The sequence below is a fragment of the Thalassophryne amazonica genome, chromosome 5 (genome assembly GCF_902500255.1).
Source record: "Thalassophryne amazonica chromosome 5, fThaAma1.1, whole genome shotgun sequence".
Lineage (NCBI taxonomy): Eukaryota > Metazoa > Chordata > Actinopteri > Batrachoidiformes > Batrachoididae > Thalassophryne > Thalassophryne amazonica.
Window position 1 is genome coordinate 84,066,134 of NC_047107.1, and position 17,929 is coordinate 84,084,062.

The 17,929-nt window shown below is 40.0% G+C and overlaps 1 protein-coding gene across 1 annotated transcript in view; it reads left to right on the forward strand.

Moving 5' to 3' along the window:
* LOC117510850 (rho guanine nucleotide exchange factor 28-like) overlaps window positions 1-17,929 on the forward strand; it is a 153,028-nt gene that overhangs the window by 76,771 nt on the left and 58,328 nt on the right. Inside the window, exons 11-13 of the mRNA XM_034170739.1 lie at window positions 14,041-14,162; window positions 14,306-14,640; window positions 15,163-15,337. Of these exons, the coding sequence (XP_034026630.1) occupies window positions 14,041-14,162; window positions 14,306-14,640; window positions 15,163-15,337 (632 nt within the window). The remainder of the gene's footprint in view (window positions 1-14,040; window positions 14,163-14,305; window positions 14,641-15,162; window positions 15,338-17,929) is intronic.

The following is a 17,929-nucleotide window of genomic DNA, read 5'->3' on the forward strand; positions in this document are numbered from 1 at the left end:
TTCTAAAGTCACTGCTGTGTGTCTCCCTCCTTCACTCACTCTTTCCGGCCGTCAGTACTCTCCTCCCCCTGCTCCTGTCAGCGCGTGTTTCGTTGTCTCGCCTCCCTCCGATACGGCATGGTGGTTGAATGAAAAAGTGAGAGACTTTTAGAAATCGAGTAGAGGCGTCACAAGACAAACTGAAGGGAGAACTGGAGGAGACTTTGAAGGCTCTGGTGGACAGTTGTTTCAGAGTTTTAGGGGGAGGTTTTTTCTGGGGGGGAGGGAGGGGTGCTTGGAGTAGTCAGGGGGGAACATGTTGGCTCGCTCGTGAAGTGTCACTGTCTGTACATGGAGCCTCTGGAAAAAAGTCTGTCCAAGCACAAGGAAATGGATGCAAGTTAAGTCGAGGGTTATTTCTTTGCCAAACAGCTGGTTCATTGGATGACTGTTTTCTCAGCAAGTCATGGATTCCGACTCGGACTCTCCTTTCAACTACTCGTGGCCGTCTTTTCCTAAGATGAGGATGCGCAGGAGAACAGAGAAAAAAGGTAACATGGAGTACTTGAATCTCAGATTCGACATTTGCCGAAACATTGGTGTGGTTTGTCATATTTACAGCTGTTTCTTGGTTCTACGAGAACACATGTTGACTTTCACGTCAGCACAGACCCTCAAATGTGTTTGTGCTAAATCAGTGTCACTGACGTGTTGGTAAGTCAGATGTATTAACCTTGTATCCGTGCAGGTGTGTTTTCCTCCTTTTGTTACACCTTACAGCAGATGGAAGACTTTAACACAAGCTGCCTCATGATAGCATTCACAGTGGAACAATAAGTTAAAATTAGACTGTTGCCGTTACACGTCCTTACTCATAGGCCTTAGCGGCAGCGCAGAGTCGATCACAATGAGATAACTGCTGCCAGTGATGTAATCCGATATCTGACAGTATGTTGGGGAATGTTAGATGTCCACGCAAGGCACATTGAGCAGTTCATACTTTCAACATCTATAGGACACACAAGTAGACGAACTTTCCTGACAGTCTCGTGTGACATCGTATAAATGACAAGTATAAATGACAATCGTAATTATTTGTGCTGTCAGTCAAAGGCCTCCGGAGTGGCGTTGGTACAGTTGTGGATCCATGTCAATTCATGAAAAAACTGAAGACAATCAAGTTATTCTGGTGGTTAACACTTGGAAAAGATGTGTATTGTTCCATACTTTATGGAGGAGCTACAGTAGAAATAAAATAGTAGAGGAATATCAAACTAGAGTTGGTAAACTGTTTTTTTTCTCTCTTCCTCGCTCGCTCTTTGTTCTCACGGGAGATTAAGTTACTGCCATGTCTGTGTCGTGGCTGAGCTCCAGTGGTCTTTATCTTCCACTGTAAAACTCTGCACAATTATCTCCATTATTGCTTATTAATTGTGATTGACATTAGAAAATTGTATACCTACCTACTTACTCCGTCTGTTATTTGGCCAAAGAGCCGAAGTCAGTGCACTATATATAAAAATTTCACGGTAACTCTGGGTGCATGCAGGTTTTCTGGAAATGTTAAAGTTGTCAAGTAGAAGTCAGAAACTGGGGGGGGGGTGAGTCTAGTGTATTGTTGCACCTGTGAAGTTAAATGTGATTTCAGGCGCACTGCACCACAAATTTATTTCTCCTCTGTGATGACTATAGTCACTGTGCACTTTGGGTTTACCTCTTCCTGGATCAGTGGTGCTCTGAAATATAAACATAACTCACCATGTGATGCTTGGACTGAGATGTTTGACGTACCTCAGTGTCAATTTATGGATTTTTGTGTCCAGTTTAAAAAAAATTATTTTAAGCTGCCCCTAGCATGAGAGAGTCAGTTAATAACACAGATTTTTGTGATCCATTCTTTATTTGTAATGCATTCTTTATTTTATTCTCTCAACTTGTGTTATTTTGAATTCTTTCAAAGTGGCAACTGCGGGCCAGAATTTAGAAATAGGCACAATATAAGATAAATAATGTTTTGGCCCAGTCATTCCCAAACTTAAAGGGCATATCTCACTCGTCAACACTGTCTTTTTTAAAAAAAATTATATAGCAGATTATAAATTAATACTTCCAACTCTTTAACTTGTGCAGGCACTGGTAAAGCTAATAAAAAAAAAAAAAAAAAAAGCCAGAGTGCATCTGAAAAATGCACAACTGATTGACAGCTGTATTGATCCATAATCATGACGTAACGTCAGTCACTGACTATTAGCTGCCTGAAGGTCACGCCGTCTGTCCAGCTACAGTCCACTTTGTGACTTACAGTGAATCCAGGCAGCTTTTTGCCTAGAAATGTCAAACGGCTTTAATTTGGCTTTCAAGCCAAATTCTTGTATTTTGCGATCAACATTTGTCCACTTACACCTCTTTGTAACCCGCAGTGTATTCTGTATTCAGAAAACAATAAAACAAAGCATACATCTCAGTAAGATTGAATAATAATGATTCCATACCGTGAAAGTGGTGTCTCTGATTTAACTCCTGCTGTGTTCGCAAACAGAACCCATGTAGAATTATTGTTCCACTGTGTGGCACTGTCATTTGTCCAAAGAAACAGAGCGTTCCTTCACCAGCCTTCCTCACTAGCTCCTGGTAGCTTATTTTAGCTTAATCTCCGGTCACACGGTACTAATGAAGGACACCAAAGCCAAAATGAAACATGAAATCTGGACTTACGTTGACTTTGGAGACATCGTTTAACCGTCGTCCAGCTTCGTTCCTGTAGCTGGCGCTTTATCAGAAATTTCAAACTGTTGAAAAATGTGAACGAATCCTGATGACAACCTCAATTTGTCCATATTCTGTTTTGCTTTCTGTCTTGACGGTTCCACATCATTTGGGTAGTTCCCGTACCGTCAGCATTCCGTTTGACTGTCGTCCAACTTCGTCCAACCTCCCAAGTCCAACGTCTTGCACGAACATTGACTATATCTGAACGGATCAATAACTAAAGATCCGACGAGCTGAACATGGCTCGTCCATGTGTGGAACAAAAAGCAACATTTTCATACAGAAACAATAGGGGCAAGAACGTTTTATCAACTACTTTAATTATTTACACACATTCCAGCCATCTCTGGCTGGAACGTGCGTGTACGCACACACGTTGTTGTTGTGAAGAGAAACCTGTTGTCAAGACAACCAGATCCCGCAGGTGCTATGGGAGCACAGGGTGGCTGCAGAAATGGTCACAGGCTGACACTTGGCCTGATACCTGCTGTCAAGTCACATCATCATGAATGTTTTTGATTTTGTTTAAAGCGTCAAGGTCGCCTTGATTCGCTTCATTTTTCTTTTGCTAGTTTTGGCTTTGTTTTGTTCTTTTATGAGCTCTGGACTCGCAGACTTCTTGGTGATGGGAGAAGTGCCGGCTCATTTGTCCACTTTTTCTTGATGATTTGTGACTTTGTGACTTTTTTCCTTCGTTCTGCTATCTCCATGTGCCATGTGACCGGGCCATAAGCTATCGGTTCAGCTCATCTTAGCCAATAACACAAACTGCTGGAAGCTGATCCACTTCACGGCTCTCCTCTTAACAGTGGTCACTCCTCGTTATGTTCTGTTCGACTCCGTGATCACAGAAACAGCTTCCTCAGCGACACTCGCTGGTGTCCTGCACGTAGGAATTTAGTTTAGCACAACATGATGTGGCACGGTGACATAAACCACTAATACGGCCGGTTCCACGCTTTCGGGAGAGGAAACATGCTTTGTTAAATTTCTCCTGGCCACACTAATGGAAAGGAGAAAATCAGTGGTTAGATCTGTTTTTTGAAAACCATTCTCACGCTGTGCTCAGCTTCATTTTGGCAGTCTGTCTAAGATGCAGTATTAGAGGAAAAAAAAGCTCCCACTTCCCTCCTCAAATCTTATCTTTGGATAATCTGTTCACCTAATAAACATCACTAGTCGTGTAACTACATCATCCTAAAACACATATTTTAGTAATTTTGACATATTCACTCTCAAAGTCCACAAAACAAAAAACACTTATTTCTCATTGTAAAAAATTCAGTTTTCCCCATTCATTTCAATAAAGGGCCTCAAGGGGAGCTACCCTACGTGATGTCATCACAGCTCACAGCTCGAAGTTTCTGAGCGTGTATCAGCAGTAGGCGAAATCAGGCTAAATTCCCCCATCTTGAATCACAGTTTTGATCAGCACAAACCTTAGATGAAATACTTCTATGTATACATTATGTTAAAGTAAGTTTAGTTGCCTTAAACCATTTGAGTTTGCGAACTTAAATAAAATAATTTTCAAAAATTTAATTGTTAAAGTTTTATTAACTTAACAATTTATAGTTAATTAAACTTATGTAAATCTAGTTTGTTTTTCAATAAAAAAGTGACAAATACATTTCTGCCTAAAAAACATTTGCATTATCCCTCGGGACGCAAACTCACGATATGCATGTATGGAAGTCGGACTCTCTAACCAGAAGGCTAAAACCCAGGACTCTGGCCTTGTCACTAGAGAATCCTTTTGAGCTGTTGGGAGTGAGGTTTACTAACTACATATGCACAGCGACACCTGCTGGCCTCCGTTACATAAACTTAGTTAAAATGAGTGAATGGAATGCAGTGGAAATACATCACCAACACTTAAATGCCCCCAAACTTTAAATGCACTTAAAGGAACTGAGTTGTTAATGGAAATGAGTGACTATAATTTTTTTCAAAGTTTGAGTTACATTAACTTAATTATTGTATTAAAATGGAGTGTTCGGTTTAACAGTGTAGAGAGGGCAGGTACCTCAACATGAAATCAAGAGCTGTACTACCCATATGTAGTCTTGGGTTTGATTTTTGGCCACATAACCTGGTTGTATCCTCAGACAAAAGGTTTCATCTGCGCTGTCCCAGTCCTTCGTCTGCATGGTCTCAGTCCACGCAGCTATAAATGGGTACTAAACTTGGCTGGTGAAGTAACTTGAATTGGACTGGCGTCACACTCAGAGAGAGTTATAGAATCTCAGCTACTACAGACTCTGAGGATAAGCGCTGGCATCAGAGGGCACCATGGCCTATATAGGAATTCATATGTAGAAAGAGTGAAGAAGCTCCCCCGCCCCACCGGGGGGTGCATGGGTTGAAGGGTCATTCTGTGTTTAACTACCCTGTTCTGGAAATTTGGCACTGACTGCAGCCTTTGTCTGAGTGTCTGTTCAGTTCTCCCACCCCCGTCATTTTGCTGTTCCTCCAGTGCTACTGTATAGGGTCGACACTCACTCTGGGACACACTCTGAATTATCACTCCAAATATACCTTTGCTGATCAAATCTTGTACAAACAGCCCAGCATTCTGCTCTGCATTCTTGGCTAAACTTCGAAATGGGAAGCTGAAGAGTGTGCTTTCTGTCTTAGCATAAATACAGCTTCTCCAGCACATAGATGACTTTGTTCTGCTTTAAAGTGCTAGTAATATGAGCTCACTGTTTCTTCCTCCTACACCCGGCTCACTAATGTTCAACACAGATTGCAGCTCCTGATAGTGTCCATTGAAGTGCTGTTTATAGCTCAGAAATGTGTGAATGACCAGACTCCTGGAAGCCAGCTGTGGTTTTAGACCCGTTTCAAAGCCAAACTGATTAGGCCTGTCCATCAGATGGAGGTTTGACCCAAATGGAGAACCCGGACCTTTCTGGATTTCTCGTGGGTTAAAAACTCAAACCTAAAATATGAGGTTCATACACAGATGGTTGTGTTTTCTATTGGCTCTAATTGTCCTGGTGTACAGTTTATATTTTGGCATTTTCCAACCATTTTCTACTATAATAACATCCAGTTCATTTAAATTCCTGCTTGTTGAAATGTTTTGAAATTCTGAACCGATGTGGATTCTGTTTATACACCAGTTTTTCAACTCGAGGGTATTTGGTGTGGATGGAGCAGAAATCATCTGGTGTCCTCATCACTGTCTACTCGACTCCCTGCTGTCGCTCAGATTTATTGGACTCACTGCCTACAGGAAGCGCAGCCAATTGTTGGTCTGATTTATTCTCCGTTACGAATGCTGAACTCTTGTGCTCTGTATGGCTGGCAGCTTGGAAACAGTTAAAAGATGAATCTCTTTTTCAACAGACTTGTTGAGTCTCTGTTTAGTAGCTGTTTGAATACTTCAGGTAAATGCAGAACTCTTGAACATGTAATTTTGTGCCTTTGGTACTGTTGTAGGCATAACTCTACCCGCTCTAAAGTATGACTGTCTTTATTGACCTAATAGAAGTAAATTACTGAAGCTGTCTCTTCTGCCCAGAGCAGAGGGAAATGCACGTTTGCTGTTGTTTGGTTTGCTTAGAATATTTTACTAGGGTTTGACAGAGTGTTAATTAATTTATTGCATATAAAGTACTGCTCTAAGAGGTGTTAAATTTAACCACAATATGCTTTTTTTTTTTTTGATAACTTTGTGACTTTGAAAATTTATGAGTTGTTTGGGACACAGCTTCTTTTTACTATGGTTTTGTGTCTTCCTTATTAAGCCTGTATCTACCACAGGAACTCTTGGGCTATTTTAGGGGCTCTGTCACCTTTGTGTGTGGTTCCAGTGGTGATCTTTGGGGCATTCTGTGCAGCCCTGTAAAGCCGTTAGGTGTGGCTTGATGCTGACTGGTCATTAAATCATTTGAGAGAAACGGCAACAAGAAGTCCTGCGCCACACTAGCAAAGCAAAGGCAAGAGCAGAAGAACTGAAACAGAATGTAGAGACCATGGCCCCTGCATAAGGATGGCACACAAATTCATGAAGCAACAGATGGGCTGATGAGGCTTTCTTCTCAATGGACAAGGTCCAGCAAGAATTTGAGTCATTGAGGAGGAATGAGAAAGTCTATGTGCCTGTCTCAATTCAAGGGACGTATCCTTTGAAGACTGTGTTCTATAAAGATCATGCCCACAGAGCATTCTGCGATTGTGTCATAAGCTTATACTCCCAGCAACCTTGGCAGCTACACACAACAAACTAGCGTAGTGGGTGTAACCTATAGTTTGGTCATCTACCTATAGTATGGCAATCATTTTTCAGCTGTTATTTGTACTTATAAACATGAATTATTTATAATTGTACATATGGAACCTCAAATTGTCCTTCAAAAAATAAATAAATAGATTTGCCAATTGTGGTTGGTAAAATTTGGGGGTGGGGGTGGGATCCTGGAATAACTGTTGGGATGGTTTGGCCCACCAAGGATACACCTGCTGTATCCTTTGTTGTTAGGGGAAAGAAGGCTGCATTCATCTACTGCATTCCAAAGAGCCTTTGAAATGAGACAGTCTAGTGCCACTATGACACATGCAGTTGACAAATGCAGCCTTTGAAGAATGCAGCCCCTGAATTGATGCACAGCCTACAATGCAGCCAAAACTGTTGCAGAATTATTACATTATTGCCAGTGGTGGGCACAGGTCCACTAATCTGCTAATCGCAAATTATCGAAGCTAATTTTTTGGTTATCAGATTATCTTTTCAGATAACTTCAAAAATCATCCTCAGACCAATTAGCTTCTGATAAATTTAGTCCTGATCACTTTTAGACTGCTAACGCTTTTTTTACATAGTTAGTAATGATGAAAAACATTTGTAAACCCTGTTGGCTCCTGTCTGCTATGTATTTTGCAGCAGTGAGATAGCTAAGAGGAGCTGAGCTCAACTCTACCCTAGCGGAAGGGGCCTAGCCAAAAGGCTGCTACAAAAAACAAACAAACCCAAAAGTCATTAGCCTTTATACCATACAGAGGTCCAGCCATGAGGCTGAAGTCTTCAAAAGGAAAGCAGGTTTGACTTATGGTTTTGATTTATAAATCATATTAATCCGGATAGTTTAACTACATTAATGTCAACTCTGTCATTTTTACAAAGTGAAAATATAACACATATCTTTTAATTTTAAAATAATGCACTAATTCTAAAGTTTTGAACATTAACACACACAGATGCCAAACTGCATTATGGGTAAACTGAGCCTGTGATCACTGATTGGTTGATTCATTGAACAAACACAAAACGTAACGTGTGCTGGTTTTTACAGATAATTGTGTATTTGTAAAATATGTCATTTTTTCATTTCTTAAAAAGGGGCATTTGTGAAACTGAAAATTCTGTTTAAGTTGTGATTCAGCCAGGCAGCAACAACCGTGTGATATAACCAGGAGCCATTTACACTACCATCCAGTAGATGGCAATGTTCTATGCATTTTGGCCCATCTACTGGATGGCATATTACACACTGGCATATTATGTTACTATACTTTTTACTTTTTTTGCTCTTTTACTATGCTTTGTAATCTTTTAACTTATTTTATTTTTTTTTTCTGAATTGTTTTGTGTCAATCACCTTGAGGCAACTCTGTTGTGATTTGGCGCTATATAAAGTGAATAAATTGAATTGAAATTGAGGCTCAGTTTATCAATAATGCAGCTTGGCATCTCAGTGTGTGTTAATGTTCAAAACTTCTGAATTAGTGCATTATTTAAAAATTAAAATATATGTTATGTTTTCACTTTGTAGAAATGACAGACTTGACATTAAAACTATCCAGATTAATTTGGTTTATAAATCAAAACCATAAGTCAAACCTGCTTTCCTTTTGAGGACTTCATCCTCATGGCTGAACTGCTGTATCCTGTGAAGGGAAATGGCTCCTCCTTACAACAGTGGGCAGGGCGCACAAAGACTGAAGCACTGGCTTGTTGGCTGTGTTGTGTGTGTGTGATCATCTTTGATTCTAATCAGAAGCATTGGTGGTGTTTAAACTCAAAACCGGCTTGTCAGTAGTTGATTGTACCGGAGACGATACTGAAAGTTATCGGTTAGCTGTAGCTTTCACAAAATTTTTTAGTGGTTTATTGGTTTAGCATTATAAGTTAATTTTTCAGTTAGCTGATTAGCGGTTATCAAAGCTAACTTATTGGTTAACTGTGCCCACCACTGATCACCACACATATAGCTGCATGAGCATCTTGCATCTTCACTGCAGTGGAGACACAACATCTGAGAAGTGCAATAATTGGGCCAGTTCTGTAAACATTTGCATCATCTGGGAAGTAGGTCAGGTTCTGGCAGTGGAAATGGACATATTGTTATAGAGATCTGGTCGGTGACAGTGGTAGGAGAGATGCTGGTCAGTTAAGGACATTCCAAAATACTGAATGGATGCTACATTTGTTAATACAACTCTTTTTTTTTTTTTTTTTTTTTATTCAGCGACAGAAATAGCAGCAGCAGCAGCAGCATCAGCAGCAACTGCAGCAACTACAACAGCAACAGAGTCTGTAATTTATAAGACACATCAAAAAACACAAAAAATTTAAACATATAAAACAAACTCAAACAAATAACAAACAAATAACCCAACAATGCAACTGAAAGGGTGTGGGCAGAAGCTTATAAACGCCCACCCCGTACATCATACAATATTTAAATGCAAACACAATCACACACAATACAAATGTAGCACTATTAACAAACCAAAATACAAAGGCAAAAAATAAACAAATATATTATTCACCATTATTATAACCAGAAATCATTAATTTTTTATAACACTTCTTAAAACAGGCCAATGAACCACATAATTTAATTTCCACAGGACATTCATTCCAAATCTTCACCCCTCTAACTGAAGCACAAAACCCCTTAACATTAGTACGTACAGGAGGCTTCTTAAATACCATACAACCACGTAATCTATATCCCAATTCCCTACTCTTAAACAAGTTCTGGACATAAAAGGGCAAAGCCTGGTTATTAGCTTTGTACAAAGTTTGTATCAGAATATAATCCACTAAATCCCTAAATTTCAATAAATTTAAATTCCTAAACATGGAATGTGTTGACTCAAAATGATGTATATTACCAATAATTCTGATGGCACGTTTTTGTAGAAGAAATACAGGATTAGTGTTAGATTTATAGGTATTACCCCAAAGTTCAATACAATATATCATATATGGTACAATTAAAGCATGATATAATGTAAGTAACCCAACCTGGGACAATATGTCCTGAACCCTATACATAATAGCAATAGATTTGGACATTTTTAACTTTATATAATTTATATGGGGTTTCCAACAAAGTCTATTATCAATTATAACACCTAAGAATTTATACTCAGATACTGTCTGTATTTCGATATTATTGATAGTAACATTTTTACATTTGGACATAAATTTATTTCCAAAAATCATGCATTTAGTTTTTCCAAGATGAAATGACAATTTATTAGCATTAAACCAAGCCATAAATTTCCCCAGTTCATCTTCCATAATGTCCAAAAGCTGTTCAAGATTATCCCCGCTACAAAACACAGTCGTATCATCAGCAAAAAGAATGCACCTCAATATCAATATAAACTCTCATAGTAGACACTATACTTGACATGGCTTGCAGCATTTTGTGGTACCTTGACAGGAGTTTTTGTGCACACTCAGGTGCCCTGAGCATGCAAATGATTTTCCTCGCAAGAAAAACACCCACTTCTGATTAGTTTGTGTTGAACTTTGATACAACAGATTGGTTGAAAAAGCAACTTTGTTTTGCTTATGTAATATCCCATAGTGTGTCTGCCCCCTGCTGGATGGTAGGTGGATGCTAGATGTATTTAGGAAAATTACGAACTGCATTTGGATGTACAACCCCTGGCAAAAATTATGGAATCACCGGCCTTGGAGGATGTTCATTCAGTTGTTTAATTTTGTAGAAAAAAAGCAGATCACAGACATGACACAAAACTAAAGTCATTTCAAATGGCAACTTTCTGGCTTTAAGAAACATTATAAGAAATCAGCAAAAATAATTGTGGCAGTCAGTAACGGTTACTTTTTTAGACCAAGCAGAGGGAAAAAAATATGGAATCACTCAATTCACTAGTATTTTGTTGCACAACCTCTGGCTTTTATAACAGCTTACAGTCTCTGAGGCATGGACTTAATGAGTGACAAACAGTACTCTTCATCAATCTGGCTCCAACTTTCTCTGATTGCTGTTGCCAGATCAGCTTTTCAGGTTGGAGCCTTGTCATGGACCATTTTCTTCAACTTCCACCAAAGATTTTCAATTGGATTAAGATCCGGACTATTTGCAGGCCATGACATTGACCCTATGTGTCTTTTTTGCAAGGAATGTTTTCACAGTTTTTGCTCTATGGCAAGATGCATTATCATCTTGAAAAATGATTTCATCATCCCCAAACATCCTTTCAATTGATGGGATAAGAAAAGTGTCCAAAATATCAACGTAAACTTGTGCAGTTATTGATGATCACTGAATATGACTTTCATCCAGTCATCCACAGTCCACGATTGCTTTTCCTTAGCCCATTGTAACCTTGTTTTTTTCCGTTTAGGTGTTAATGATGGCTTTCGTTTAGCTTTTCTGTATGTAAATCCCATTTCCTTTAGGCAGTTTCTTACAGTTCAGTCACAGACGTTGAGTCCAGTTTCCTCCCATTCGTTCCTCATTTGATTTGTTGTGCATTTTCGATTTTTGAGACATATTGCTTTAAGTTTTCTGTCTTGATGCTTTGATGTCTTCCTTGGTCTACCAGTATGTTTGCCTTTAACAACCTTCCCATGTTGTTTGTATTTGGTCCAGAGTTTAGACACAGCTGACTGTGAACAACCAACATCTTTTGCAACATTGCGTGATGATTTACCCTCTTTTAAGAGTTTGATAATCCTCTCCTTTGTTTCAATTGACATCTCTCATGTTGGAGCCATGATTCATGTCAGTCCACTTGGTGCAACAGCTCTCCAAGGTGTGATCACTCCTTTTTAGATGCAGACTAACGAGCAGATCTGATTTGATGCAGGTGTTAGTTTTGGGGATGAAAATTTACAGGGTGATTCCATAATTTATTCCTCAGAATTGAGTGAGTCCATATTTTTTTTTCCCTCTGCTTGGTCTAAAAAGTAACCGTTACTGACTGCCACAATTATTTTTCCTGATTTCTTATAGTGTTTCTTAAAGCCAGAAAGTTGCCATTTGAAATGACTTTAGTTTTGTGACATGTCTGTGATCTGCTTTTTTTCTACAAAATTAAACAACTGAATGAACATCCTCCGAGGCCGGTGATTCCATAATTATTGCCAGGGGTTGTAGTTTGTTTGCCTCCTGCTGAGCACTGAACATGTCACGCTCATTAGTGTGCTCCTGCCCGCCTTCATGTACTAAACACCAGCTAACAATTTAAGATAGCACCTGCTGGGAGAAATATGATGCCCATTATGTTTGCAAAAAGATGATGGTGTATACAACCGACCGTATTCACAAGCTTGAGTTTAATTTTCAGTTTGACCTATATACATGTACATTAATTTTCAGCTAGCTTTAGATTCTGTTTGTAGATTTAGTTAGCTTCTCAGTGGACTTTCTCTTCTGCCAGCTTTGTATTCATCTAATTTTGTCTTAGCTTTATAATCAATTCTTATGTTTCAGACACCTTAAATGATTACTTTTAAGATGAGAACATCCTTTCATAGTCATTTATCAGTAGCAACAGCAGCAGGGGCATAGCACCAAATTCTGGGCCCTAGGTACTAGCCATATTGAAGCAGTACAGAGTCATTAGCTATTCAGTACTCATACAACTACAAAAGACAGGAAAGAAAACTACACGTATACAGGAAGTGTGTTTTCCACAATTTTCATCAACTTTCCTGTTATCATTTATCCTACATTTGAAAATGTAGTTCAGTTCACTTTCAATTGAAAGGAAAAGAAAGAAAACCTCAAGCAGATCAAACTCAGTGCAGTGACCATCTGCTGTGACCATATAAACAAACTGGTGCTGATGACGGCCGTAAATACTGTGTATACCAGGTTTGACAAAAGATGCATCAAGGAGTTACTGTGATGCTTCAAAACCACCCCCCGATTTGGTCTTTGTTACAAAACGGGAAGGAACAGTGCTCTGTGGGATAGGAGCATAAGCACCCACATAGTGTCCAATGTCCACAATGATGGGTGGTCCAAAAGACAAACAGGTGATGAAGATTTGTGTCCCAGTAAGATGGACTGCATTAGCAAGTCAGCGATTGTATTGATGCTAGATCAGTCCTTGAAGGACTTTCCTCAGTTCTCAGTCCAACCCCGAATTATCAATATAACGTGAAACAAGTTGCAGATCTGAGACTGCACACATTGTGTTCTTCATAGGTGTACAAGTATGTTTTCACTTTAGCTGTTTTACAGGTTATTTTGTTATCTCTATGTCCATCAATCCAATTTCTGCTACTTATAGTATTTACCATAATTAATCTACTCATAATATCTATCATCAACACATAGACCCTTCCTTATAAAGGTACATATTACTTTCATGATCAAAAAATGTTTACCCTATTATCTGTGGTGTTTTTTTTTTGTTGTTGTTTTTTTTTAACAGAATCCTTTGGTTTTAATCTAGTCTGGAATATATCAGTTAAAGATATCTTCTCTGTTTTGTTTCATTATATTATAAACAAACTTTCACAAATATTGTTTCAAAAATGTCATATTAAAGGTGAATTTGATTGCAGATGTGAGGTTCTCAGTCCTTTATGTGAGCACTTACAGTAGGTTCTTTTTACTGACATGTGCCAGAAAAAAATTATAAGAAACCGTGTTGTGGAGACGTTTTGTAGAGTGCAACATGCCAGAGTGAACAGGGTGTTTTCAGAGAGGCAGTGTTTTCCTCTGTTAAACACACAGCTCACAGTGACTCCACTGTGTTGAAAGGTTTCCTCTCAATGCTACTGTGTGCTCACCGGGACGCACTTCACCTCGGCTGTTGTAGCGCAGCCAGGCTGGGGGCGGGGGGTCAGGCCTGCAGATGCCCACTCACAAATTCATGTGAGCGAAGAGCCATTTAGCCGGACACACACTTTCAGCCTTCTGATCCCGAACAATGACTTGCTGAGGATGTCTGTCATTTCCTGTGTTTGTGAGAAGTTGCTCAGTGTTGCGTTGGAAACTGAATATAATGTTGAAAAATCCTCTCCCTCTCGGTCTCTCTGTCTACGGCTCGTTCTCTTCCCAGAGAAAAACAAGTTAATAAAAGAGAGCCAGGCCTCATCGCCGACGCTGGCTGCCGCCGCCAGGCTGTCAGCAATGATACACGGCAAAGACCAAGTCTACGCAAATGCCATGCTGGTGGACCAGGTGAGTTTATTCTACTTATTAAAACAAATAGCTCAAATAAAGAGTGTCCTGAGGATAAATTGTGCCTCATTTTTTCCTACAAGAGCGACATATCATCCAGGGAATCAGTTCCTTTTGTTTGCTTTTACACTTTTCTGCTCCAGGTGGATGATGTAGACATTAAGTACCGCTCTCCAGACGAGGATGAAATGGGCTCGACACCACTTCTTGGAAGCCCATGCTGGGACACCATCCCTGGGTCTCTCCCTAGCTCAGGAAGCTGCCCCCATGGACAGCACCCATCACCACCAGAGAATGGGGAAAGGGGCATGCAGGGCCACAACCTTCAGAACCAAAGGGAGCCCTCCCCTCACTTCTCTCCCTCCTCTCCTTTTACTGTTTCTCGTTTGTTCCATGGAGGACATAGAGTCCAGACGCCTGTCTCTCCCCCTTTCGGACACATGGGATCACACTTACCCGAATCAAGCCGAGGTCTGAGGTAGGACATTATTTCTCTTTTATCACTCTTTTCTAAAATTTATCATAAAAGAAATATTATTTGCTGATTGTATTCAACGGTTACATTGTCTTTCTAGTTTTTTTTTTTTTTTATGAAAATCTGATCCAATCAAAGTAAGAGACCAAATGTCACTTTGAAGACCACACATCCTATTTAGGTACTATAATTTACTTAAAAATGAAAGCAAACCAGCAGTTGAAAGTAACCGGATGTTTGAACACAGTAGAACTGTTGATACTAATAACCGTGCTTTGTTTGCGTCATGCTGCAACATTCTCAGTGTGTACTTGGCACGAAAAAGTAATTTTTTTTTTTTAACAGTTTTCCACTTAGAAGCATTTGGCGCCATCATTCCAAGTGGATTTACATATCGTCAAAAATCAGAATACTTTTGTTTACAGACATGATCTGCAAAATTAAATATACAACGGCAGAGTTTTTCCCGTCAGAAAGGACTGTTTCAACAGTTCATATAACTTTTGTGTGTTTGTGCATCAACAGTCCGAGTCTTGAATGTGACAGTGAAGAGGAGAACATACTGGGACATTCTTACCCTTCCTCGTCTTTCAAGCAGCAGTCCATCCTGCGGTCCAGCTCAGGAGAGGAGAGGGACTCTTTTGACATGTCCCCCGACTTAAACCGGACACACTCTGACAGCACACACAAGTCCACCAAGGTACCGTGTGACGTGTCACAGAAGTTAATATCTGTTTGTTCTCAGCCAGTCTGTGCTGTGTGTGACTGATCAGCCTCATCTTTGCAAAGTATTTTTGACATACACAAAAGCATGGTCTAGTGTGGGCTGTAGTTCACGTTGGCATTGCTGTTCATTAGGAGCAAACTTTTCTGCATGCAGTGCTTCTTTTCATTCCACCTCGAACACTGCAACGCTGGAGCATACTGCATTATGCCACAGGGTGCTGTTGGTAGCCGTTTCTTACCATGTTTGGTGGTCAGGCTTAAAAAACTTTAGGTTGTGCCTGAGATTGTCCTTGTAGTACTTTCTTTGACTGCCTTGAGTTAATTAGCCATTGCTAAGTTTTCAAGTCGGGCATGTTTAATAAGGTGACCTGACCACCGAGGTTGAGACTTTATGATTTTGGACTCGATATGGGTAGCTTTTATGCGAGCTAAAAGTGGACGTAATGTGCTTTGGTGAGACCATTCCAGATTCTTCATGTGGCTGCAGTAGGTGGTCCATGTTTCACATCCATAAAGTAAAGAGCTAAGTACGGGTGCATTGTCAACCTTCAACTTGGTAGTTGGCTTCAGTTCTTTCTTGTGTAAGACATGCTGTTGAAGTCACCCAAATGCAGCACTCACCCTGTGGATTCTGCTGGTAATGTGCTTGACAATTGTAGCATCTTTGGCGTGATTACTTCCCAAGTAAGTGATGCCACGGGTGACATTCAACCTTTCTGCTGTGATGGTGATTAATGACTTGCTTAAGGTTGCCCTGGAAAGGGTAGATACATAACCTCTGCCTTCTCCGCTAGTAGACGTGAACTACTGCATGAGATGTTGTAGATCCTCTTTGGTTTGGGCCATAAGCGCCGCGTCGCAGTTCAGAGATTTATTCTTGCTTGACTTTGGTGGTAGCCTGCAGATGGCAAAGGTTAAAGATCTTAGCATCGAGGCAGAACAGAATCTGTGCCAGAAATGAACCCTGCTGTTTATGATTCAAAAGGCTTGGCGATGTCACCATCTCAGCTACACAGCAGTCTAACTCCTTGTTTATACTGTGTACAGTGTGCACTCTCTTTTTCACACATTGGCAGTATATGTATTTAAAAAACATTTCTCTTGCAGTTATTTGATTTTTTTTTTCTTCCTATGTGTGATTTCTTTTTGTAACATGGCTGAACATGTTATAAATGTTTAATGAAGTGCAGAAAACAATTCAGTGACCTAAACAAATTATAAACTGCTTGAATTCAAAAGAAACAGTGCCTGCTGAAAGGTGAGTGATTTAATCAATCAATCAATTCAATCAACAAACAGTTGCCCCAAGGCGCTTTATATTGTAAGGCAAGGCCATACAATAATTACGTAAAAACCCCAACGGTCAAAACGACCCCCTGTGAGCAAGCACTTGGCGACAGTGGGAAGGAAAAACTCTCTTTTAACAGGAAGAAACCTCCAGCAGAACCAGGCTCAGGGAGGGGCAGTCTTCTGCTGGGACTGGTTGGGGCTGAGGGAGAGAACCAGGAAAAAGACATACTGTGGAAGGGAGCAGAGATCAATCACTAATGATTAAATGCAGAGTGGTGCATACAGAGCAAAAAGAGAAAGAAACACTCAGTGCATCATGGGAACCCCCCAGCAGTCTAAGTCTATAGCAGCATAACTAAGGGATGGTTCAGGGTCACCTGATCCAGCCCTAACTATAAGCTTTAGCAAAAAGGAAAGTTTTAAGCCTAATCTTAAAAGTAGAGAGGGTGTCTGTCTCCCTGATCTGAATTGGGAGCTGGTTCCACAGGAGAGGAGCCTGAAAGCTGAAGGCTCTGCCTCCCATTCTACTCTTACAAACCCTAGGAACTACAAGTAAGCCTGCAGTCTGAGAGCGAAGCGCTCTATTGGGGTGATATGGTACTATGAGGTCCCTAAGATAAGATGGGACCTGATTATTCAAAACCTTATAAGTAAGAAGAAGAATTTTAAATTCTATTCTAGAATTAACAGGACGCCAATGAAGAGAGGCCAATACTGGTGAGATATGCTCTCTCCTTCTAGTCCCCATTAGTACTCTAGCTGCAGCATTTTGAATTAACTGAAGGCTTTTCAGGGAACTTTTAGGACAACCTGATAATAATGAATTACAATAGTCCAGCCTAGAGGAAATAAATGCATGAATTAGTTTTTCAGCATCACTCTGAGACAAGACCTTTCTAATTTTAGAGATATTGCGCAAATGCAAAAAAGCAGTCCTACATATTTGTTTAATATGCGCATTGAATGACATATCCTGATCAAAAATGACTCCAAGATTTCTCACAGTATTACTAGAGGTCAGGGTAATGCCATCCAGAGTAAGGATCTGGTTAGACACCATGTTTCTAAGATCTGTGGGGCCAAGTACAATAACTTCAGTTTTATGTGAGTTTAAAAGCAGGAAATTAGAGGTCATCCATGTCTTTATGTCTGTAAGACAATCCTGCAGTTTAGCTAATTGGTGTGTGTCCTCTGGCTTCATGGATAGATAAAGCTGGGTATCATCTGAGTAACAATGAAAATTTAAGGAATGCTGTCTAATAATACTGCCTAAGGG